The sequence below is a fragment of the Papio anubis genome, chromosome 15 (assembly GCF_008728515.1).
Source record: "Papio anubis isolate 15944 chromosome 15, Panubis1.0, whole genome shotgun sequence".
Taxonomy (NCBI): domain Eukaryota; kingdom Metazoa; phylum Chordata; class Mammalia; order Primates; family Cercopithecidae; genus Papio; species Papio anubis.
The window spans coordinates 72,961,180-72,985,788 of record NC_044990.1 but is presented as its reverse complement, the minus strand read 5'-3'; the positions used below and the strand labels follow the sequence as shown (position 1 = coordinate 72,985,788).

At 40.6% G+C, this 24,609-nt stretch overlaps 1 protein-coding gene across 3 annotated transcripts in view; it reads left to right on the top strand.

The window, feature by feature from the left end:
- Nucleotides 1-24,609, top strand: part of DCT (dopachrome tautomerase) — a 110,895-nt gene that overhangs the window by 58,997 nt on the left and 27,289 nt on the right. The window contains exons 2-7 of one of the 3 annotated variants that reach the window (XM_017951349.3): nucleotides 52-158; nucleotides 302-394; nucleotides 1,655-1,716; nucleotides 8,177-8,390; nucleotides 21,339-21,638; nucleotides 24,023-24,123. In XM_017951349.3, the coding sequence (XP_017806838.2) occupies nucleotides 52-158; nucleotides 302-394; nucleotides 1,655-1,716; nucleotides 8,177-8,390; nucleotides 21,339-21,638; nucleotides 24,023-24,123 (877 nt within the window). Of the gene's footprint in view, nucleotides 1-51; nucleotides 159-301; nucleotides 395-1,654; nucleotides 1,717-7,557; nucleotides 11,209-21,338; nucleotides 21,639-24,022; nucleotides 24,124-24,609 lie in introns of those variants that run through there. The other 2 variants (XM_017951353.3, XM_017951350.3) reach the window with 2 other exon arrangements.

Here is a 24,609-nt window from a genome sequence, read left to right as displayed (position 1 = left end):
CTAAAAGCACCCTGACTTTTCTTGTTCACTGACATCTTTGTATTCCTTCAGGTCTTCGGCGAGGACTAAATGTTTCCACAAGAAGGTTGCTCACCCCTCCATTATTACATACTCTTCTGCTGAGCTCCAACCTGGCCTTTTAATCATTGGTGCTCAAGGTAAAATCCATTTCATGGCATAAATAGTAACTTTCCTAAATTCAGTAGATCTTGTGACTACAAAAATATTACATATTATAAACTTCTAATTGAAGGTAAACCAAAACCTCTAAGAAATTATCTTGTTTTCTACTACTTTTCAGTGTGTCTTCCTTCTTGTACTAGAATACTTCTTAGAAATGAAAAATTCATTACAACAAAATTTACATTTACTACGCAGCTGTCTGCTATGATTTGTAAGTACATATATCTTTTCTATTGCTTATGAAATGAAAGTTTGGAGGTTTTGTTTTATTTTTTAGCTCTGTGTGTGTGTGTGTGTATGCACATGTGGTCTATGAAAAGTAACTGAATGAGTGCAGATGAGAGTCAATGAGAGGAGCCATTTTCAAAGTGAATGTCAGACAGGCACAGACACCATGGTTAGTTTTTTTTTTTTTTTTTTTTTTTTTTTTGAGACCGAGTGTCACTCTGTCGCCCAGACTGGAGTGCAGTGGCGCGATCTTGGCTCACTGCAACCTCCACCTGCCGGGTTTAAGCAGTTCTCTTGCCTCAGCCTCCTGAGTAACTGGGACTACAGGCATGCACCACCATGTCCAACTAATTTTTATATTTTTAATAGAGACGGCGTTACACCATGTTGGTCAGGCTGGTCTGGAACTCCTGACCTCAGCTGATCCACTCACCTCGGCCTCCCAAAGTGCTGGGATTACAGGCATGAGCCACTGCATCCAGCCTTGGTTAGTTGGTTTCTGACAGCAATGATGAAGTAATGAACTTGGTGTAAAAGCACCAGATTCAGATCAAGACATTTTTGAAAAATATATTTTTCCTTATTTTTAATAATAGCATTTATTTTTGGCAGCTCTTGAAATTAATAAGAGGGCTCCTATCTGGTTTATTCATTCTCTGTGGCTTCTTGAAACCTTGTCTCCACATGTATTTGTCATAATTAGTGATGGAGATTCCTAAGTTCCAAGGCTAACAGAATAGCATAGCTGTAAACATAGCATATCATCATTTGACTAATTAAGTGGAATCTAAGAAGAAAACAGTTAACTTCATTTCTGGGTAGTAATATTGCATTATGGACAAGAATATCTTTGATGTGTTAGAGTTATAAATACTTAGTTTCCAGAAAAAAATATTAAAAGTACTTATACTTAGATGCTTAGACATGTATATGAGTGTGTGTGTGTGTGTGCACGCGTGTGTGTGTGTATTAATCAGATCTTTTAGCCTTTCCTGGCTGTCCATTGAAATAGAGGTCATATGGGCTATTGATTAAGAGGGTAGTAATTTTTCAAACACATAAACAATAATATAATGAGTCAGACCAATGGTTTGCCTGTGTAGAAATTTGAGACATTGTTTAATGGAAATAATAAAAATATGCTGAGTACCTTCTGTGTGCCAGATTCTGCTAGGCAATTTATATCCAATGCCATATTTAATCCTTAAAATTATACCTTATTAAGTAGATATCTGCATCTTAGGTTTACAGATGAGGAATCTGAGGCTGAGAGAGAATAACCACTTGTCCAGGATCATAGAACTGGTAAGTTTCTTGCCTCTCCATATAAACTTCTACTGTTTGTCCTTATTCACAAAGTAACTTGCTGGGATTTTGACTGGGTTATACTCTTTTTAATACTTCCAGGAAATTCCTCCTTTATGTAATGTCATCCTCACAAGTACTCATCATTCTAAATTGTTTTAGCTTGAATTTTTTATTAACGAATTTTTTAAACTAAGTACTATACGTGCATGGTTCAAAATTCAAAATGTAGAAAAGTATAGAATGAAAATAATTGTTCTTTCCTCTCCTGTTCCTCACCCCATTAGGCCCATTCCCAGGGACAGCACTCAACCAGTTTCTTGTGTTTATTCTATACATTGCCACACAGAGATGGGCAGATAGACACAGACAAGTCACAGACACAGATATACTCCCTGCCCCCACTCCCTCACATGTACATGTTAGCATAAACATAGTTCATAGCTATATACCTTATGTTTTTCTCTTGACTATATATATATGTGTGTGTGTTTGTGTGTATATATATGTGTGTGTGTATATGTATGTGTATATATGTGTGTGTGTGTATATATATATATAAGACAAGAAGGTCTGGCTGTATCACCCAGGCTAGAGTCCAGTGGTGCAATCTCAGCTCATTGCAACCTCTGCCTCTTGGGCTCAAGCTATTCTCCCATCTCAGCTTTCCTCAGTAGCTGGGACTACAGGCATGCACCACCACGCCTGGCTAATTTTTGTATTTTTTGTAGAAATAGGTACGCCATATTGCCCAGGCTGGTCTCAAACTCCTGAGCTCAAGTGATTCTCCTGCTTCAGCCTCCCAAAGTGCTGAGATTACAGGTGTGAGCCACGGTGCCTGGCAGACAATAGATTTTGGAAATCCTTCTAGACCCTGAACAGTCTAAATTGTACATCTATAAACCCTCGTAGATCTGTTAGTACTAAAGTTGTCTAAAAATATATATATATTTTTCAGCCCATACAACCTCTTACAAATGCATAGGTGGTATTTTCTGGATTTGATCAGAATTGAGCAGGAAGAGAGTGATTCCCTCCCAGAGAACTGTATTTTGAAGAAGGAGTAGCTCTTGCTTACCCAAATCAGTCATTAAATTATAGGGGTACACATAAAAATCCAAATTGAATACTCATGTACCAGAATGAAGCATAAAAAACAAAATGATAAAGAATTAGAGGGCACAGTGTGCATAACAAAGAACTAAGATGAATATAAAGATAAATGATGCAAAATCTGAAACTAAAAAGTGTTTGTTGTATAAACACAGACTTAAGGATGAACTAGAAAAATGCATTCAAGATGAAAAAAATGCACTCAACTGAAATAACAGACCGCACATCCTATTTCTAACCCTTAATTCCTCTGAAGAACAATTCATACCACCAAGAAGGAAAAAGGCTCTTAGATGTAGAAAGCAAAACCCTTATCAGGACAGATGTCCAGTATTTAGGAAACAACTTGGTCACAGGGAAAAAAAATAATCTCTTTTCCCTATGATGAGGCAGCAAAGAATAGATCAAAAAGCATCAGACAGGCAAGGTGAGCAGGGGGCTAAAAATGGGGAGGATTTTCACATTCAGAGGCACAGGACAAAAGAGCAGGCGACTCGTTGGCAAGCAGAAAGATGCATATGTTTTCTCTGTATTAATCTTAGCCATGGCTCTAACAAATCTACTGTTCTCTTCAATTGCTTCCCAGGCTTTGAGCCATTTCTTCCTCCTTTGAACACACAGACTGGCATAGGAAGGCATAGGCTGTCATCCTAGTTCCAAAGTTATGCATGTCTACCCTGTATCATTCACTCACAAATTCTCTAAGGTATCTAAATCAGTATGTCATGAACATACATTGAGTCCTTCTTATGTGCAAGTTGGTGCTAGGTGCCAGCATGCAAAATGAAAGTATGCAGAACATCCCTTTTCACTTAGTCTTTTCTCAGCTGTAAAAAGAGATAGCAAAATGAATTGCTTTCTAATAAGGCACTTTTCTACTCTCAGACTGTTAAGCTCTATGATACACAGCTGCCTCTCTTTACTGGGTTTCAGAACATTCCTTGTAATAGTCATTGATTCGATGGCTTCCATTGATAACCAATGGTCTCAATACACCCATGAGATATCCCCTCTTGGATTCTGCTATTCGATTTCTAACAAAGACTTTCTCTTTTGCAAATAATGCAATGTTTAGTTACAGTCATACTCATGATCTGAGATCTTCTTAGCTTATGTCCTTAGATCTGTATTCACTTATACCAACTTTTTAGGGATTCTTCTCAAACTCTTCTCTAAGCCCTGTTTTGTAAACAACAACTTGGCTGGGTGTTTATTACCTTTGCACTTATACAGAAATGTGTGTGTCTGTCTGTCTGTCTAATTTCTCAAAGGATTCGAGACAAGCTAGAGAAATACATAAATTTGCAAAAGGATAAAATAAGAATCCCAGAACCCAGGAACATACGGGAAGGAAAATATTAAAGTAGATACTGCATGAATCAGTTGCTTGTTGTGGGGGCTGCAAATTTGGCTCTAAGCTTCATAACTGGCCAAGGTAAAGAAAGAAACACCATCCTAAGATTCACATGGTCCAACAGTCCTGGATAAACTGGTTTCTATGGGGAAGTACAGCCTTCCTGGATCCTGAAGCCTGCAAGAAATCTCTCCCTGGATCCCCATAAAATGACACTAGGAAATGTGTTTGATGATATTAAAAATACCTTACAAGTTTCACAGGATGTTTTTCCAAATCATGCCCTAATGCAGGCTGATGGCTTAATACTAAAAGGTAATTTAGTTATTGCAAGGCTAGGAAGAGCCCAACCCTTATTCTCAACTTCAATCAATCTCCTCTATCAGAATGAGGATTTCTTAATTCTATTCTGATGTGCTTAGGGCTTCCATCTAGGGTAGCAATATTAAATCAATTCACTTAAATTAGAAATACTAAAATTTTAAGCAGCAGTTTCTTGGAATTTAAATCAGATAACAAAGGGTAAGGAAAGCAAGCTTAGCATAGTACCTGGCATGGAGTAGGAGATAAGAGATTGTAAGTATGAGACACTGTGCTGACTTCCCCAGAGAAGATGATGAGTTTGACAACTCGACATGGTGAAAAGACCACAACTTTGGAGTCAGGAAAACACAGCTCTGTCACAGGGCTTGTTACCCGAGGTCTGGCAGGCTCTGTTTCCTCTTCTGTAAAATGAGGATAATAAACAGTGAATAAATAACTAGAAACATTACATACTCACCCTTAGCTTAGTGCCAGGAGCATAGTAGGGACTTAATACAGTAGGCTGCTTTCTTACTTTTAAAATCATGCAATCAAGCAACACATAGGAACTAAAAAAGACCACACACTCAATGACATTGAGCACTTAACAACATATAGATCACCTGTAGCCCTATCCTTCCAAATCCACAGAGTAGATGGCTTAAACAGAAAGTTACTTTCCCACAGTTCTGGAGACTGAAAGTTCATGATCAAGGCGTAGGCAGGGTTGGATTCTTCTGTCAAGGCCTTGACTTGCAGAGAGCTTCCCTATTGCCCCGTGCCGTGGTCTTTCCTCTCTGCACATGCACTTCTGGTGCCTTCTTGTGTGTCTAAATTTCCTTTTTCTAACATGAACACTGGTCAGATGAGATTGAGGCCCATCCTGACAACTTCATTTTTAACTTAATCTCCTCTGTAAAGGTCCTATTGCCAAATACAGTTATATTCTTGGGTGCTGCAAGTTGAGACTTGAACGTAGGAATTTTTGGGAGGACGTAGCTCAGCTCCTAACAGGTTGTAAATGAAAGGGTTTATTTCACCTCTGTTCAAAGTTGTCATATTAAATGAGTATAAGCAATGGGATTTCTTTCATTCCTGCCTTTGTCCTAACTACACATTTGGTTGGCCCGTCTTTATTGTCTTCATAACCCAATTCATTGATGAAAATGACCAATGTCAAGGTCCATGGCAGGACTTGAGACATGTCACCAAACAAAAGGGTCTCACTCTGGCATTCTCCTGGGGGGTGGGGGCGGGGCAGGGGGACAGAAGAGGAACTTCAGGGGGATCTTTGAACATCCTGAAATTGTGTGGAAAATTTAGCATGAGTCTTTTTCTGTCAAGAAGATTCATAGATTTTGTTAGCTTCTCAAATGGATTCATGACCCTGCCCTTGAGACTCTAGCACAGGTAGAACCTTGGAGGGCTCTGTGAGAGAACTTAGAGACTCTGGGCATCATCGGTGTTTCCAAAGGATGCCATGGCCATTAACCACCAGTCTGCTTGTTCACAATGGAGGCACCTATATAGCTCACTGCCTTTCTCCTAGAATGGCAGAGCCCCTGAGCTTTCCTGTACTCACCTGAGCTTAGAAGAAAAGCCTTAAATACTTAAAGGAAAAGGCTTAAATGAAGCTGCAACCCCAACAGCCTTGCACAAATACAGTGTCTGGCACATAGGAAGCACTTATCAAAATATTTGTTGAGTAAATGAACCATCATCTATAGTATCCTCCCCAAATTCACAATCATTCCTAATAAAGGCAGGTCACTCTTTATTTCATGGAAACACCCACTTCAAGGTCCCATACCTTGAAGGAGAGCAGAGAAAACAAAATGGGACAGGAAGTAATAATACTAATGCTTGATAGGTGAGAAAGGGCTAAAAGTATTGATTATTTAGCCAGGAGAATTGCTAAGGAGTGACAATGATTTTCAAAAAGATACAGTGTACAGCACAGTCACAGCTGACAGACATGTGGTGGATGTGCAGGCTGCGTAAGAAGTAAACATCTCTTTCATAAGCCAAATGACATTTTGAGGTCTTAACCGCAGCATGAGTTACCCTGAGTGGATGTAGACAAAACTGATGAGGTGATGTGACTGTCTAGCAAAGCTTACAAGGTAATTCTTTTTCAGTTGTCTTTGCTTAGATTGTAGCAGGAACGTCGAATTAAGTTATGGGAAACCTGCAGTCAGAGGTCAAATCGTGACCTGTGTTGTCCATAAAAAAGACCAGGTTGATGGGGACATTTAAAACTAAGTCATATGGGCCGGGCACTGTGGCTCACACCTGTAAACTCCCAACACTTTGGGAGGCTGAGATGGGAGGATCACCTGAGGTCAGGGGTTCGAGACCAGCCTGGCCAACATGGTGAAACCTCATCTCTACTGAAAATACAAAAATTAGGCAGATGTGGTGGTGCGTGCCTGTAGTCAGGTACTCGAGAGGCAGAGGCGGGAGAATCGCTTGAACTGGGAGGCGGAGGTTGCAGTGAGCCGAGATCATGCCACTGCACTCCAGCCTAGGTGACACAGCGAGACTCTCAAAAACAAAAAACAAACTAAGTCATATGAAAGAAAATGGAAAGGAATGGAGAATATTTAGTCTGAAAAAAAAAAAAAAGGAGAAATGCCTGTGGAAAATGTACTGTACCCGTTCTAGGGAGCCCAACTGGGTTACCAAAGGCTTTTGATGAAAGCATTGGGGAAGGAAATTTTATTTAACATTTATATTTATACATTTACATTTAAATTTATATTTGAATTTAGTTGAAATTACACTTAATGTTAAAAACTTATTTTTTTTGTTGTTTATTTATTTATTTGAGACAGGGTCTCACTCTTTTGCGCAGGCTGGAGTGCAGTGGTGCCATCACGGCTCACTGTAGCCTCAACCTCCTGGACTCAAGAAATCCTCCCGCCTCAGCCTCCCTACTAGATGGGACTACAGGTGCATGCCACCATGCCCAGCTAATTTTTGTGTTTTTAGTAGAGATGGGGTTTCACCATGTTGCGCAGGCTAATCTCAACCTCCTGGGCTCATGTGATCTGCCTGCCTTGGCCTCCCAAAATGTTGGGATTACAAGGCATGAGCCACTGTGCCAGGCCAAAAACTTATTTAAAAGGAAGAATTTCCTCACCCTTAGAATTGTTCCTGAAATGTTGTGAGAACCTCCTCACTAGTGATGTTTTGTTGGAAATACTGAGGAGGGAGTTCATGGGTCATAGTGATGTCGCGTTGGTGATTTTCAAACATTTGCAGCAGTTTAACAAAACCTAACATGAAACCCCCAGCATAATAGTGGTCATTAGTAGTCTAAATGTGTTTTATATATTCAAAATAAAAGCATTTAATTTGTATAAAACTAGTCACTATAATAATGAGGCCCTTTTGATGAATATAAAATTTTGAATTGGGAATATTTATTCATCAACTATTTATCAAGTAGCCTCTATTTGCCAAATACTGTTGCACATGTTGGAAAAACACAGCAGAGTTAACGAACTTATAGCCCAGTAGATGAGACAAACTTTCAGCCACCTAACCAATAAGTCAGATAACTTTAGATGGTGACAAGTGCAATTTGACATTGGCATAATATTCAGGCATATGTCAAATTGCTGTGAAAAATTCCCAGTGTTGACTCTCAATTTCTGTTCTCATTGTTCTTATGTTGATGTAAACCAGGAACACACTATTCACGGATCTGTTGGCCACACTTTGAGTAGCACATGCAAAGTACCTTGGATTTTACTTGAAGTGCATTGGAAAGCACACGTGCAGAGGTGGGAAAGAGAAGACTCAAAGATAACTTGTAGGGTTGTGGTAATGCTCTTTGTGGAGATAGAGAAGACCAATGGAGAACACATTTGGGAGGAGAGAGCAAAAGTTCTCAACTTGGGTGAGAAATATGTAAACCTTCAAGTAGAGGGGTCCAGTAGGAAGTTAAATAATATGACTCTGGTGCTCACAACTGAGGTCAAAGTCAGAGTTGTAATTTTGGAAAGTCATGATAGCCTGCATTTAAGGCCTCAGACTAGCTGAGTTACCTAGCAAGTGTGGAAATGAAAGAAAAGAGATCCTAGGACTTAGACCTGGGGCATTCTGACATGAGAATTATTGACTCCATCAGTTTTAACATCCAAGAAATTTTATCTTAACATTTATGGAGACCCAAGGCTTCACAAAAACATAGAATAAAATTCCCAAGTGTCACAATGCTGGCATGAAGTGGCAGTCAGTAAATACACATGGAAGGAATGAATGAGCTCCAAAATAAAGGTTTCAAAAACCCTTGAGATTTTGCGATTTTAGGACCCCAAGTTTCTTCCCACCCATGATGTGTTAGGTTGAATGTTGACTTCCCCAAAAGATATGTCCATGTCCCAGAACCTGTGAATGTGACCTTATTTGGAAAAAAGAGTCTTCTTTGCAGATGTAATTGAGTGAAGAATCTTGAGATGAGATCATCCTGGATTATCTGAGTGGGCTCTACATCCAATAAAAGTCCTTATGAGAAACAGACATGGAGGAAAAACACAGACAGATGGGGAGAAGGCCATGGGGCTGTGGCAGACATTGGAGCTGCAGTTTCAAGCCAAGGATTGACAGCAGCTGCCAGAAGCTTGAAGAGGCAAGGAGGATTCTACCCTAGAGTCTCCAGGGAGAGTACAGCCGCCTGGCTGACACACGCCAGTCCAGCCAACACCTTCATTTCAGACTTCTGGCCTTCAGAACAGTGAGAAAATAGATTTCTGTTGTTTTCAGTCATCCAGTTTGTGGTCATTTGTTACAGAAACCTCAGGAAACTATTACACATGGTCTCTTTTAGCTGATGCTGTTGCAATATTTCCTTTGGCGCTCTGCTGTATTCTGATTCAGTGATTCTCAACTCTGGCTGCGCATTAGAATTGCCTAGATATTTTCTAACAAAGGCTGGTTGGTATCTGGAACATCCTCAGAGATTCTGATTCAGTAAGGCTGTGGTACAGGCTGATATTGGTGTAGAGCCAGACATAAGAACTACCATTTAATTAGTCATAGCAACTTAACATCAAGGGGTGGCACAGAGGTACAGGGGGTGGGAATACCTGTATAATTGTTTTCACCTTAGGAATTTGCTTTGAAACATAAGAATATGTGTCTTTACATTCAAGTATATTCTTAGAAACTAACTGAAGCCGTTTCGCATCCTTGTGGCACCAAGTCCTCTTTCCACCATGAAATAGGTGCAAAGACAGTCCTGCTTCCACTGTGAAAAAATAAAAGGATACTCTGACAGGTGGCCACTGTTGCTGACCTGACCATTCCCCAGAAGCACCAGGAGGCATTGCTTTCTAGGCTGAAGTTCGGTCATGCTTCACTTTAGTCTAATCAAAAAGATTTGCTTGCAAGTCTTCATTCCAGATGGTTCCAGTGCCTTCCATACAATCAGATAATGACAATTGTGAGTTTCTGGTGGCATGCTACTTCACGTAATTAAAAAAAATATTGCTGCATAGATGTGCTGAATAGGAGAAGAGTAAGTTATTATTTGGAGGGAAGAGGATTCCCAATTGTGGAACAAAGCAATTCCTTGTACCCTGGTTCTAAATAAATATTTCTTTATTTTTGAAGTTGCGTGACCCCCTATTATGGTCTTTTTTGCACACATGTCAGAAAGCAGCCATGAGTGCATTGTAGTTAGCAAAGTGAGCTTGTCTGTAAAGGGTCTTTGACGAAGAGCTCACTGCATCCATTGACTCCCCAGGATGTCTGAGGTCACAAGTTTGGCTGGAGCACATGAGCCCAGATAAAGAAGATGGTTTTGCCCTCCTGAAACAAAGCCAGAAATGATCTCCTTTATTGTGCACTTTGGGTCATGTGCTAATGATGAGGGTTTCTCTAATACTAATCCCCCTAATGAAGCCTTCTCCCAGCCCTTACACAAGCCCACAAGGCCCCGTGGCTTGGCAAGCCAGAGAGAATAAAAGCAGCCCGGTGTTTGGCTTTTGAACTGAGTTCAAGGCAATTAAAGTCAAGAGCTAAGGAGGGAGGGAGAGGGTTTAGAAATACCAGCATAATAAGTAGTATGACTGGGTCCTCTGTAAATTAACTCAATTAGACAAAGCCTGATTTAACGGGGGAAGATGGAGAGAAGCGCTACCCTCATTAAATTTGGTTGTTAGAGGCGCTTCTAAGGAAATTAAATCTGTTAGTTGTTTGAATCACATAAAATAGTGTGTGCATATTCATGTACACACGTGCACACATGTAACCTCTGTGATTCTTGTGGTTATATTTTTAAGAAGAGAGGAATAGAATGCAAAGAAAAATAAAATCTACTGTAAAGAAAAAAGACTGAAAGAGTGGAAGGTAAGGAGAAAAGTGGGATAGAGACAAGGAAAGTAAGAGAGAGAGAGAGAGCTCTCCCAATTATAAAACCATGAGCCCCCTTTGGTGGGGGCTTCTGCTCAGTTGCTTGGACTGTAAAATCCTGCCAGGAGCCCAGGCTCAGTTCCCCCGAGTCTGCATGACGGTGGACAGCCTGGTGAACAAGGAGTGCTGCCCACGCCTGGGTGCAGAGTTGGCTGATGTCTGTGGCTCTCAGCAAGGCCGGGGACAGTGCACAGAGGTGCGAGCCGACACAAGGCCCTGGAGTGGTCCCTACATCCTACGAAACCAGGATGACCGTGAGCAGTGGCCAAGAAAATTCTTCCACCGGACCTGCAAGTGCACAGGTGAGGCCCATGCTCCAAGCTTGGTGGGGAGGGCCAGAGCTGGGAAAAGAGCTCCTTCTAAGGAAAAGATGAGACTCTTGACAGAGACTCTTAGATTAGACTTTGAAAGGCAAACCAATGATGGTTTTGGTTGGAAGCATATTCAATAAGCCTGATGTGCTGGTTTATTCTTCATACCCTCTAGTACATCTAATTATGAAGACTAAATAAATATGGCGTGGGCCAAGCCTGCTTATATGAATGCATGCCAACATACTATTGGCTTGTTTGTTGGAAGGGGAATTTAAGAGCTTAAAAGACTGAGCAAGTCCTTTCAAGATGGATTCGGTGCCCTCTCCTGAAATGGGTTTGCACTTGTTGAAAAGGGATGGGTGAGGCAAGCATGTAGAAGACAGGGGTCAAAGGCAGGTGTTCTGGTCTCAACATTTCTCATGATTTGAACAGATTTTTTTTTTTTTTTTTGGAGACGGAGTCTCGGTTTGTCACCCAGGCTGGAGTGCAATGGTGCTATCTCGGCTCACTGCAACCTCCACCTCCCGGGTTCAAGTAATTCTCCTGCTTCAGCCTCCCAATAGCTGGGATTACAGGCACCCACCATCATGCCTAGCTACTTTTTGTATTTTGAGACGGGGTTTCACCATGTTGGCCGGGCTGGTCCCGAACTGCTGACTTCAGCAGAGTGCATGTTTCTCGTTAAAGCTTATGACTGGGTTGGAACTTTGACAAAATTGTCGAGCGATGGCAAGATGGCGCTTTCTCAAGGAGCTATGGCAGGGAGGGTCGTTATTAGATAACAATGGCTTTTTGTCACTTTTATCTGGACTTGAACTGGACATCACAAAATTTGCTCAGTGTCCTTCCTTTAGACTCTGGTCTCTCTCATTACCTGTTGCTTTGACATCTCTGTGCATTTCTCATTCCTCTAGCTCTTTGGGGCTTTTTCAAATCTTCCTCAGTCTTTCCCATCTCCAGTTTCCAGCAGCCATGCCCTTCCGGGATCAATACTCAAAGCCTGGCAGGGGGCCACTGAAATACAAAAAACACAAGTGGCAACCTCAGCAAAGCCCTTGGACACTGTTGTAGGCTGGGTGGTTGCAGAAGACTTTTTCCTTTTAAAAACACTTTTTACTTCTGTTCTCGCAGGATTCTGGAACATAGGTGGATATAGGTCATTGAGCTTCATAAGGTATTGAATAGGTATTACTAAGGAAACATACAAAGGCCTGTGATGTTGGTGTAGGAATGACATTCGATTGTTTTTTCATTTTAACTTTCAACTTTATTTTAGATCCAGGGGGTACATGTGCAGGTTTCTGACATAGGTATATTGCACGGTGCTGGGGTTTGAGGTATGATTGATCCCATCACCCAGGTAGGGTGTGGAGCACCCAGTAGGTAGTTTTTCAACCTTTGCCCCCGCCTCCCCTCTCTAGCAGTCTCTAGTGCCTATTGTTGCCATCTTTATGTCCACGAGTGCCCAGACATTAGATTTCTTTTTTCACATTAAAAGTTCTGGCTTTAGGCCAGGTATAGTGGCTCACGCCTGTAATCCCAGCACTTTGGGAGGCTGAAGTAAATGGGTCACTTTGAGGTCAGGAGTTTGAGACCAGCCTGGCCAACATGGTGAAACCTCGTCTCTACTAAAAATACAAAAATTAGCCAGGCGTGGTGGTGGGCGCCTATAATCCCAGCTACTCTGGAGGCCGAGACAGGAGAATCACTTGAACCCAGGAGGCGGAGGTTGCAGTGAGCCGAAATCGTGCCACTGCACTCCAGCCTGGGCAACAAAGTGAGATCTGTCAAAAAAAAAAAAAAAAAAAAAAAAAAGTTCTGGCTTTATAATCATTTTGTAGTAATATTTTTTATTCTGTCATTCAGAAGAATACGTAGGTCCTAGTTTTGCCCTGGATATTAATCATGACAAAAATTTCAATAATGTATTGGATATATATTACTCAGTTTTTCTAAGTTATTTAAGCATTTGCTTCTATAGCCCTTCTCTCAAAATTATCATGGTTTTTTTAGACGAATGAGGAGCAGGTTGCTGGTGTGGTTAGTGTGACTGAAAACCACACTAACACCTTAACTTTTTTGTTCAAAACCCCAAAATACTTCTAGAACAATTATTTCTATGTCGATCAATGAAAAAGTGCTGGCCAGGCACAGCGGCTCACACCTGTAATCTCAGCACTTTGGGAGGCCAAGACAGGTGAATCATTGAAGGTCAGGAGTTCAAGACCAGCCTGGCCATCATGGTGAAACCCTGTCTCTACTAAAAATACAAAAATTAGCCAGGCGTGGTGATGGGCACCTGTAATCCCAGCTACTCAGGAGGCTGAGACAGGAGAATCACTTGAACCCGGGAGGTGGAGGTTGCACTGAGCTGAAATCGCGCCATTGCACTCCACCCTGGGAAACAACAGAGCAAGACTGCGTCTCAAAAAAAAAAAAAAAAAAAAGAAAAGTGCCAACACTTTCAAAAGTTGTAAATCTGCATTGCATAGAATTCTGAGGCAGAGGACTTTAGGAAGTCACATATAACCGTTAACTCTTTTTGTTACCAGCTTCTTTATATTTTTGCCCTGGCTAGCAAGTTTTTTGCTTGTTTGTTTTAGGTAGGGATAGAAAGAATAGAGGATGGTAGAATAGAAGGGATCATTGCTATTTCCCTTTGCTGAGGAAATGTTTATAAATATTGCTCTAGAAGTAACAGGAACTTAGGATCACGGAGACCTACTTTCAAAATGAAAAAAAAAAAAAGGATCCCCCCTACTTTAAAAAGGCATTGGGCCAGAAATAGAGCCTGTCCTTTAAGTCCAGGCTGTAAGGAAATCCCATGTGCCTAAGCCAGTCCAAAGAAGCAGGGCTTCCTCCAGGGAGATGGTCTGCCTCTCCAGCCATTGTCTAGGCCAGGCCTGGCCCTGAGATCCCACCTCCAGGCTGTGGCTCCAGCCATTGTCTAGGCTAGGCCTGGCCCTGAGGACCCACGTCCAGGCTGTGGCTCACCTCCCCCCATGATCTGCTCAGTCCAGACTCATCAGGAACAGAACTCTTTCCACACCTACATTTTTTGAAAGGTAACTTAAGATTTGCTGTATCTATAAATTCAATTTACTAGACTTTTAATGTTTCTCAGTTTTATTGAGGCATAATTGTTACACAGAACACTGCACATAATTAATGTGCACAATTTGGTATCTGGACATACCTACACAGTTGTGTTGCCATCTCCACAATCAAGATAATAAACATATCCATCATCTCCAAAGGTTCCTCGTGGTTCTTTGTTTTTGTTTATGTTTTGCTTTTGTGGTAAGAACAGTTAACATGAGATCAGCCCTCTTAACACATTTGTAAGTGCCGAATGCCTTATCGTTAACTATAGGCACTGTATTGTACAGCACATCTCTGGAACTTACTCATCTTGTATCGTTATAACTTTACAACTCCCCATCACCCCTCCCCCATCCCCTGGTAACCACCATTCTGTCGTGTACTTCTCTATGTTTGGCTACTTTAGATGCCTCATGTAAGAGGAATCATGCAGAGTTTGTCCTTCTGAGACTGACTTATTTCACTTAGCGCAAATGTCTTCCAGGTCCATCCATGTTGTTGCAAATGGTAGAATTTTTTTCTTTTTAAAGGCTGAATAATATTCCACTGTATTGTGACACCAACTTTGGATGGCTCTACTTATCTTGCTAGATGGTCTTTTTCTTTGAATCTCAGGGCACGAGACTAAGTCCATCGTGACTGAGCTGGGAAGTTATTTTGTGTATGTCATAAATACTATTCTGTGATGTGCCGTGTGTCCCAAAGCAGGACACATGTCCTTCAATTAATTCTCCCCCAAAGAGTAAGTTGCTAGCCTTCCTAGGGTAGCTTTTTAATGGGGCAATCTTTGGAATTGAAACCTGATCCTGAGCCTCCCAAAGAACCTCCTCTACAGTAGCCTGATGACTCTTTTGCGAATGGAGTCACTGGGTCACTCCTGGGATGATCCAAAATTTCTCAAGGAAGAGATGTAGATTAGTGCCTTGTAACAGACTATTGATGACCCCGAATATTGTTAATTCTTTGGAAAATAAACACCTCATAGTTTCCATAATCATGAAGGTGGTAAAGTAATTTCAGCCTAATAAGTAGAAACACATACAGGTTCTGGGATTTGTTTTTTAAAACTCTAAATTCTATGGTGAAATTCTCTGTAGAGAGTTTCTCTATAGTCTCTGTAGGGAGAAATTGAAACAAAAAAGCCACTGAGCTTAATTGTCAGGAAGAGCTGAACTGCAGGAGACTTTGAATTTGCTATTCACCTTATAAGGCTTACCTGCCAGTTGGCTTTATGAGAATATGCCATTTGCAGCTATGTCTTTTGGCTTCTGAGAAACTTGTACACCAAATAGTTTTTGAACAGTTGACAGTGAACTTCTTGTTTGTACAAGTGACTAATTGCCTTCATTTTCCAATCTCTGCAATGGGGATAATGATGAAACCACACTTGTAAAATCCTTTTGAGTCCTGTAGATGAAAGGACCTATGTAAGTATAAAGTATTGTTATTAAAATAATAGAATCTCTAATTAAAAGGAATAGGCTATTTAGAGTTCCTTGTAAATTCACTAATCGGTGGCCTTCAAGCTTATTTAGTCTAATGGCTTTCTGAGGTTGAGCTGATGCAGTTCACGTAGGAATGTGTGGTGTTTAGATGATCTCACTCTTTTTCCATTTTTATCCTAGTCCTTTGTAAGCATAAGAGTTTGACTCTTTAAATTTAATTTTCACTCAAGAACATACTCAATGGTCGAAAGATTGATATTATCTAGGAATCATTTTTTTTTTCTTTTCTCTCTGTTTCCCAGTAAGAGAACACAGTTCTTTCTAAAGTGCTTCTCTTCTTATATTTTTTTGCATTAGTAGATTAAGAAGAGAAAAACTAACTTACGTTAAATTGATGGAAGATGCTACTAGGAAATCTAAATTAAAGAAATAAACATTTTGTCTGCTAGACTTTCATGTTGTTACACTTTTCAGTCACCTCCAGCATTTCAATGAATTCTTCAGGTTAGGTCTGTAAACTCAGAAATGAAAGGGACCCAACTGCAGAGCTTTGGAAGAATTTCTCTGAGACATCTTGGAAAAGGAATGTTTTAATCGAATACATTTCTGGGTCATAAATGAGCTCCAAAACAGATACAAGCTTTCTTTCCCTCCACCCCCGCCCCCATTCCTTTCACAGGTGTTGAAAACTTTCTTATTAGAACTTATACATTGCCTTTTGGAGGCAACTCTGGTTATGTTAAAGTTTCTTGTTCACTATAGTTGTGAAGCATCTCTGATTTTCTGAATCAAGATTAATCATTTCATCATTTGTCATCCAATGGAGCTTGACTTATTCCTCTGTATTCACTTTTCCCACAGTTTGACTTGTGTTGAAATGTCATTGTGTACATGTCCCTTCATTTCCACTAGACTAGGGTATTATGCCTCATTTATACAGATGCTTCCTGACTTATGATGGGGTTACATCCCAATAATCCATCATAAGTTGAAAATACCGTTAAGTCAAAAATACATTTAATACACCTAACCTATGAACATCGTAGCTTAGCATAACCTACCTTAAATATGCTCAGAACACTAACATTAGCCTACAGTTAGGAAAAAGCATCTCACACAAGGCCTATTTTATAATAAGGTATTGAATATCTCATGTAATTTATCAAATACTGTACTGAAGGTGAAAACCAAAATGGTTACCTGGATATTCGAAGTGAGTTTCTACTGAATGCATATTGATTTTGCACCATCCTAAAGTTGAAAAATTTTAAGTTGAACCATCATAAGTCAGAGGCCATCTGTGTTTGTATCCACTAGTATCTGATCCCTTTTATTCAATTATTCATTGATTCTTTCACCAACTACCCAACCAACATTTATTTAGCATCAATTAGGCCCTTCAGATACGGGTGGGGGGTGGGAACTGACATGATTCTTAAGATGTGCACAGTATAGTGATATGTAAGACAGATATGAAGACAAACAATTGTTATACTATTTGATAGGGGGTCTCTAATAATACTAGTAATAATAACACTTAATATAGAACTCTCAGCAAGGTGCGGTGGCTCACGCCTTTATAATCTCAGCACTTTGGGAGGCCAAGGCAGGCAGATCACCCGAGGACAGGAGTTCAAAATCAGCCTGGCCAACATGGTGAAACCCCATCTCTAGAAAAAATACAAAAATTAGCCAGGCATGGTGGCGGGCACCTGTAATCCCAGCTACTAGGGAGGCTGAGGCAGGAGAATCGCTTGAACCCAGGAGGTAGAGGTTGCAGTGAGCTGAGATCGCGTCACTGCCTTCCAGCCTGGGCAACAGAGTGAGACTCTATCTTGACCAAAAAAAAAAAACCACACACACACAAAACCCCACTCTCTCTATATATAAAATAAATATGTATATTTATAATATATAAATAAAAAAATATTTAACTCACTATATACCAGATGTAGTTCTAAGTGCTCCACATTAATGTGCTTGTTTTTTATAACATAAAAGCTATGGTAACATAAAGGAAGACATGTTAAATTGTTGTATTTTTTAATAGACTTTAGAGCAGTTTTAGGTTCACAGCAAAACTGAGTCAAAAGTACAGAGATTTATCTACCCCCTGCCCCCATACCCTCACACCTCCTTCACTGTCAGTGCATGTGTAGTGCTGGATACCTTTTAGATAGTAGGTGTTCAATAAATTATTGAGAGTCAATTATTTTGTTTCTGCCAACTACAAAGAATCATGACAAAGAAAATAGAGTAGTCCTCCAACTCATGGCACAAGTTATGAATTACTCAATTTCAACAATCAGACCCCCAACTCAAAAACAAGTGTTATGCCTTTAAATGTAAGAATGTATTAAATTATTATTCTTAAACTTAGGTGTGTTATTTATTAATATTTTTAAATATTGAGACTATTATTTTAGATCAGTTTTGGGTTCACATCGAAATTGGGGAGAAAGTACAAAAAATTTCCATCTACCTTCTCCCCCACACTCTGCAGTCTTCCACTAGCAACTTCCGCAAACCAGGGTTACAATCAGTGAACCTCTAGCGGCATTATCATCATCCAAATTTCTCAGCATTATGAAGCACGGAATTACTCTTCTATGGTAGAGAGGTGACTAGACATTTACCTCCAATCAGCTATAGATCTCAAGCTGGAAATTTGACTGAATTTTAATCTGGGTAGCTACTCTTCTTTAGACACAGCATTTTGTTCACTCAGTTCTCAAAACAATATTCCATTCCTATACTGCCAGAGTAGGTGATATGTTTTAATCAAATCTGTTTTTAAAACATAGAGTTTTAGTAAGGTTGCCCCAGGGAAAACAGACTTCAAGGTCCATAAAACTTGAAGCATCTTGCATAGCATCTGATGAGATAGAAGCCACTTCATAAATATTTGTTAAATAAATAATTTGTATTTAATTATCTCCAGGAATCAACATACATTTTAACGTTAAACTATTCAAAAACATGATTTTTAGTCTTGGGAAGAGTAGAATTTTTCATTTTTTTCAATATTTTTACTTATGTTCTCATAGAGTGCTGTAACAGAAAAATACAGATAATTGAGCTATGTAAAAGGTGGGATATAAAATATATTATAAAAAACAAAAAACTCAAATAACTGATACAATTAGAAAAAATTCTCCCTACTTACATTTTAAGGAAATTTTCTTTAACCATGAAAAAATCCAGTATAGAAAAGGAAGCCTGTGCATTTTCTTTACAGAGTGCTGTTAATCATTTCGTTTTCATGCTATTGGAAAATTTTCCTTTCCTTGAGAGATCCAAATAACCCTCCTTCCCCTATGGTCATAGTACTTTTTACTTACCTCTATTTTGCTACTTGTAGTTTACGAAAATTGTTTATAGGGCTGCTTTTTCTGCAAACCCACAGAACAGGGAGAGAAAATGTATGTGGCATCGTCTGCTACATGCTCGATAGTCACTCAACTGATTCACTCAACACATATTTGTTTAGAACAAGGCTAAGCACAGGCCTAGGCAGTGAGTTCACAGCCTTCCAGCTGCCTGGAGCTGAAACAAGTGTAGAGATGTTTACAATCAGTGTAAATAAATGTGAAGAAAGGGGATGTATGAGGTGCAAGGAAGTAACTGACCTGAACCCCAACCTGTGGAATCAGGAATGACCTTAGAGAGCACCAATGTGAAGCTTAAAGGAGAAATGGATCAGGCGGGTAAAGAGGAATTTAGGCAGACAGTGAGGGAAAAGTGTTCCAGGACGAAGGAAAAGCAAGCAATAGGCCTAGGGCATGAGATAGAGGAGGAGGAGTAAGTGAGCTGTTCACCCTCTTTAATTGCTTTACATAATCCCTTTAATCTTCTGGGAGATAAGCATTATTATCCCCTTTTGTTTCAGCCTTTTGCTCTAATGATATTCAAATTTTACCCTCTAACCTAAGGAATGAAGTGTTGGTCATACCCAATGCAATAAGTTGGAAGGCTAAGAAGGGAAAAGTCTGGGGCGAACTACAAGGATGCAAACTTTAGATGCTGATCAGAGATGCCCAGAGCTTCATCTTATTAGTGCTGTCCTCCTTCCCTGGACTTTGAGAAAGCGGGGAGCTTTGTGCCACTGACAGAAATCTCGCGGTGGTATGCACTTCCTGACATCATGGCTGCTGATTCACCTTTAGGACTTGCCAGCTTCGGTTGATTTTGTCTTAATGCTGTTAAATTTGTGAAATAAGCCAGCTTTTTAAATGTGAGAATTCTTCTAAATTCCTGGAAATCAGCTAATTCATGTATTTTCCTTCCTTCCTTCCTTCCTTCCTTCCTTCCTTCCTTCCTTCCTTCCTTCCTTCCTTCCTTCCTTCCTTCCTTCCTTCCTTCCTTCCTTTTCTTTCTTCCTTCCTTTTCTTTCTTTCTTCCTTTTCTTTCTTTCTTCCTTTTCTTTCTTTCTTTCTCTTTCTTTTCTTTCTTTCTTTCTTTCTTTTCTTTCTCTCTCTCTCTCTCTCTGTCTCTCTTTCTTTCTTTTCTTTTCTTTCTTTTTTTTTTTTTTTTTTGGACAGAGTCTTGCTCTGTCGCCCAGGCTGGAGTGCAATGGCATGATCTCGGCTCACTGCAACCTCCACCTCCCGGGTTCAAGCCATTCTCCTGCCTCAGCCTCTGCAGTAGCTGGGACTACGGGCATGTATCACCATGCCTGGCTACTTTTTGTACTTTTAGTAGAGATGAGGTTTCACCATGTCGGCCAGTCTGGTCTCGAACTCCAGACCTCAAGTGATCTGCCTGCCTTGGCCTCCCAAAGTGCCGGGATTACAGGTGGTGAGCCACTGGGCCCGGCCATGTATTTATTTTGGTTTCATCTTTAGCTTGCTGTGTATTTTCTTCCTCTCTAAATCAAAGAACTGTTCTGTGTCATCCCTTTTTGTGGGCGTGAAGTGGGCACAGGAGGAGACACCTCTGCGATCCTGGGAGGAAGGAGTGTGTGCATGAGTCTGCTAGTGCTGCCATAACCAAGTCCCACAGACTAGGCAGCTTAAACACTGAAATTCACCCTCCCACAGTTCTGGAGGCTGGATGGCTGAGATCAGGGAGTCGGTTTCCTCTGAGGCCTCTCTCCTTGGCTTGCAGATCGCTGTCTTCTCCCTGTGTCTTCATGTGGTTTTCCTTCCAAAACTGTGTCCAAATTTCCTCCTCTTTTGAGGACACCAGTCATATTGGATTAGGGCCTACTCTAAGGACCTCATTTACCCTTAATTACCTCTTTAAAGGCACTATCTCCAAATATAGTCACATACTAGGTATACTGGGGGCTAGGACTTGGGGTAACACAGTTTAGCTCGTTGCAGTCCAGTATACAACGTATTTCATGTCCTGTTTCGTTGCTGGGAATGTGTCTAGGAAACTCTCTAGTGCTTAGTCCAGTTGGAGATAGAAACATTTAAGAGAAGACCACGGGAGGAAAATGGGCTGTCTTTGCCTTTGTGTAAGCACCTTCATCTTCTCTTCCATTCAAATTTCAGAGTACAAATTCAGAAATTTCTTCCAAACGACATAAACCCACTTCCCTTTCCATCTGTCTGTTTTGTGAACTAGGAAACTTTGCCGGCTATAATTGTGGAGACTGCAAGTTTGGCTGGACCGGCCCCAACTGCGATCGGAAGAAACCGCCAGTGATTCGGCAGAACATCCATTCCTTGAGTCCTCAGGAGAGAGAGCAGTTCTTGGGCGCCTTAGATCTCGCGAAGAAGAGCGTACACCCTGACTACGTGATCACCACGCAACACTGGCTGGGCCTGCTTGGGCCCGATGGGACCCAGCCGCAGTTTGCCAACTGCAGTGTTTATGATTTTTTTGTGTGGCTGCATTATTATTCTGTTAGAGATACATTATTAGGTGGGTTTTTTCTTTGGCTGAAGGTATATTATTATAGATTTTGTTTGGGTTGAGGGTATGGCAGTAGGAAGTAATTTCATGCAAGTTAATTAACAAGAGAGCAACCTCAAGGCAGCCTTAGGTTTATGAAAGTCGTGGAATTATCAAATACTGCCTGGAGTTAGAAAGACGCAGTTTCTTCCTGCACGTTGGCTGCAGACACTTTAAATGTTCTCTCCTCTACTGTATCTTCTTGGTTCAAAGGGTAAACTCTTCTCTGTGAAGCTGTTAATCATCAAAAGCGTGAGTTGGTGAGGTGGAGGTGAATTCCTTTTGATTTCAGAAGAAAATATTTGCAAATCTGACCATGGAAGCCCTCTCTGACCTTTTCTCCAAATTAGAGGAATTAACTGAACATGTGCCAAGGCACATGAAGCTTCTTTGTGCGGAATTAGAGTGCTCATGTTGGAAGTGGGTATCTTGTTAAACTCACATGATAGATCAACTTCGGGTGGATTTTAGGCAATCTATCACATGATTGACATTCAGATAATCATTTATGGTCCTCCTACATGGTCCAGAACCCCCCGGTTTCTTGGAGCTGTATTGTCAAGGAAAAGTACAAGCTTAGCCACAGCAATGTAGAGTTTCTGCTGCTTAGCTATTTGCAACACAGTCATGTTGGATGCTTGAGAAATTGGTGACCTGCCCTTCTAGGTCTTAAAAATTGGGGCCTGCGGCCAGGCGCGGTGGCTCAAGCCTGTAATCCCAACACTTTGGGAGGCCGAGATGGGCGGATCACAAGGTCAGGAGATCGAGACCATCCTGGCTAACACGGTGAAACCCCTTCTCTACTAAAAAAATTACAAAAAACTAGCTGGGCATGGTGGCGGGCGCCTGTAGTCCCAGCTACTCGGGAGGCTGAGGCAAGAGAATGGCGTAAACCTGGGAGGCGGAGCTTGCAGTGAGCTGAGATCCGGCCACTGCACTCCAGCCTGGGCGACAGAGCGAGACTGCCTCAAAAAAAAAAAAAAAAAAAAAAAAAAAAAAATTGGGGCCTGGATAGGACTTGGAATGAGGTAGTTGTCTGTTACAAACTTCATGGATCAAGTAGGTTCAGTTTTGTCCTTATTTTTCAGTCAAAAGAAAGCCACAGACACCAATGTATTCTAGGAGGGCTTGACTCCATCCTAGATTCTTCTCATAGCAGTCCTTGAACGTGCACCTGTCCCCATTTTTGGGGTCCTTCATTGGGGTCAGGATGAATGAAGACATCAAGCTCACTTTGAAGAGCGAGATTCTGATTTGGACACGTTCATCCCTCTGCTCATCACTTGTTCCCATTCACTTGATACCCTCTTGTGGTTGGGTTCTGAGAATTTGAAACCTTGCTCTGGATTAAACATGAAACAGGGCTGTGTAGCCAACATCAGGGACAGCAGTGCTTTTCTCACTGTGAGTCTTTTAAAACTTGTCTTACAGGTAAGCATCTGTCTTTCTTTATCGATAGATAAGGAGGCTCTTTTGGCTATAAACCTTTATAGTTTTCCTGTCATCACTCTGAGGAATTTTTGCTTTATGAGAGGGTAGTCTCTCAAGAGGAAAAGAAAATGATAGTTTCTGGTCATAGCTAGGAATTAAATTTATATTCATGTCTGTTCAACTCTCTGAAGTTATTATAGGTATTTTGAACAAGAACTAAAGTTAGCTAAAGTTTCTACATAACCATCAAAGCTGTTATGAAAAAGGGAAGAAGGATGGACCAGGCAGTAAGGAGGTCATTAAATCGTCCAGAGCTTTTCACTAAAATTGGCAGTTCCAGTGTCCAGCCTAAATGGCTTGAATGTATTTTTCTCTCTTCTGGTCTCAGCGAGCATGCTTGTCAGCTAGTAGTTATAACAGATTGATGGGTGAGGCAAAATACGTGAAAGTTCTTTTTGGTTGCATAAATGCTGCATTAGGACTAAGTGCAGTAGAAGTGACGATATTATTAATCCCTCCCTTTTAAATTTATACCTTTGTGAAGCATAGGTTAGCAAATGCCTTTTACAAATATATTTCATTTAGGTCTTAATGATCTATTCTTTTGGATAGTTTATTTCACCTGAATGGATTGTTGCTTACAAATTAAATATGTATCAGGGGCTGAAAGTCACCTGAATTTCCTGGATTTCTGCTAGAAATCAACCTTTTGATAGATAAAGGATGGTTTATCCTAAAAGTACTAGTTACTTCTGAAATTCATGGCATTGCTGTTGCTTTTGGAGAGAGAAATAACAACAGACTTTTTTCTTACTACTATAAAACATCATGGACTTATTGGCTCTATAGATACAGCCTAGGTAAGATTTAACATTTAAAAAATTCTATTCTGTCATCTCTAATGTGTTTCCCAATTGTTTCAGGACCAGGACGCCCCTACAAGGCCATAGATTTCTCACATCAAGGACCTGCTTTTGTTACCTGGCACAGGTACCATTTGTTGTGTCTGGAAAGAGATCTCCAGGTAGGTCAAAACTATGCATTTAGTACTTTTATTTTTTTTTAAAAAATTTATTGTATATATTTAAGCCATACAATGTGGGTTTTGATATACTTATCTTGATGTTCATATAAGGTAAGTGATTAGTGCACTAAAGCAAGTTAACATACCCAGCATCACATAGAGATATCTCTTTTTGTGTGTGTGTGGTAAGAGTACCTAAGGTCTACTCTCTTGGCAAATTACCAGTACACAATACAACCTTAACTATAGTCTCAGACCTCTAGACTTATTTATCCTACATAACTGCAACTTTGCACCTTTCAGTCTACGTCTTCCCATTTCTCCCAGTCCCTTGTAACTACTATGTAACTCTCTTTCTTTTTTTTTTTTTTTTTTTTTTTTGAGACAAAGTCTCGCTCTGTCGCCCAGGCTGGAGTGCAGTGGCGCGATCTCAGCTCACTGCAAGCTCCGCCCCCCGGGTTCCCGCCATTCTCCTGCCTCAGCCTC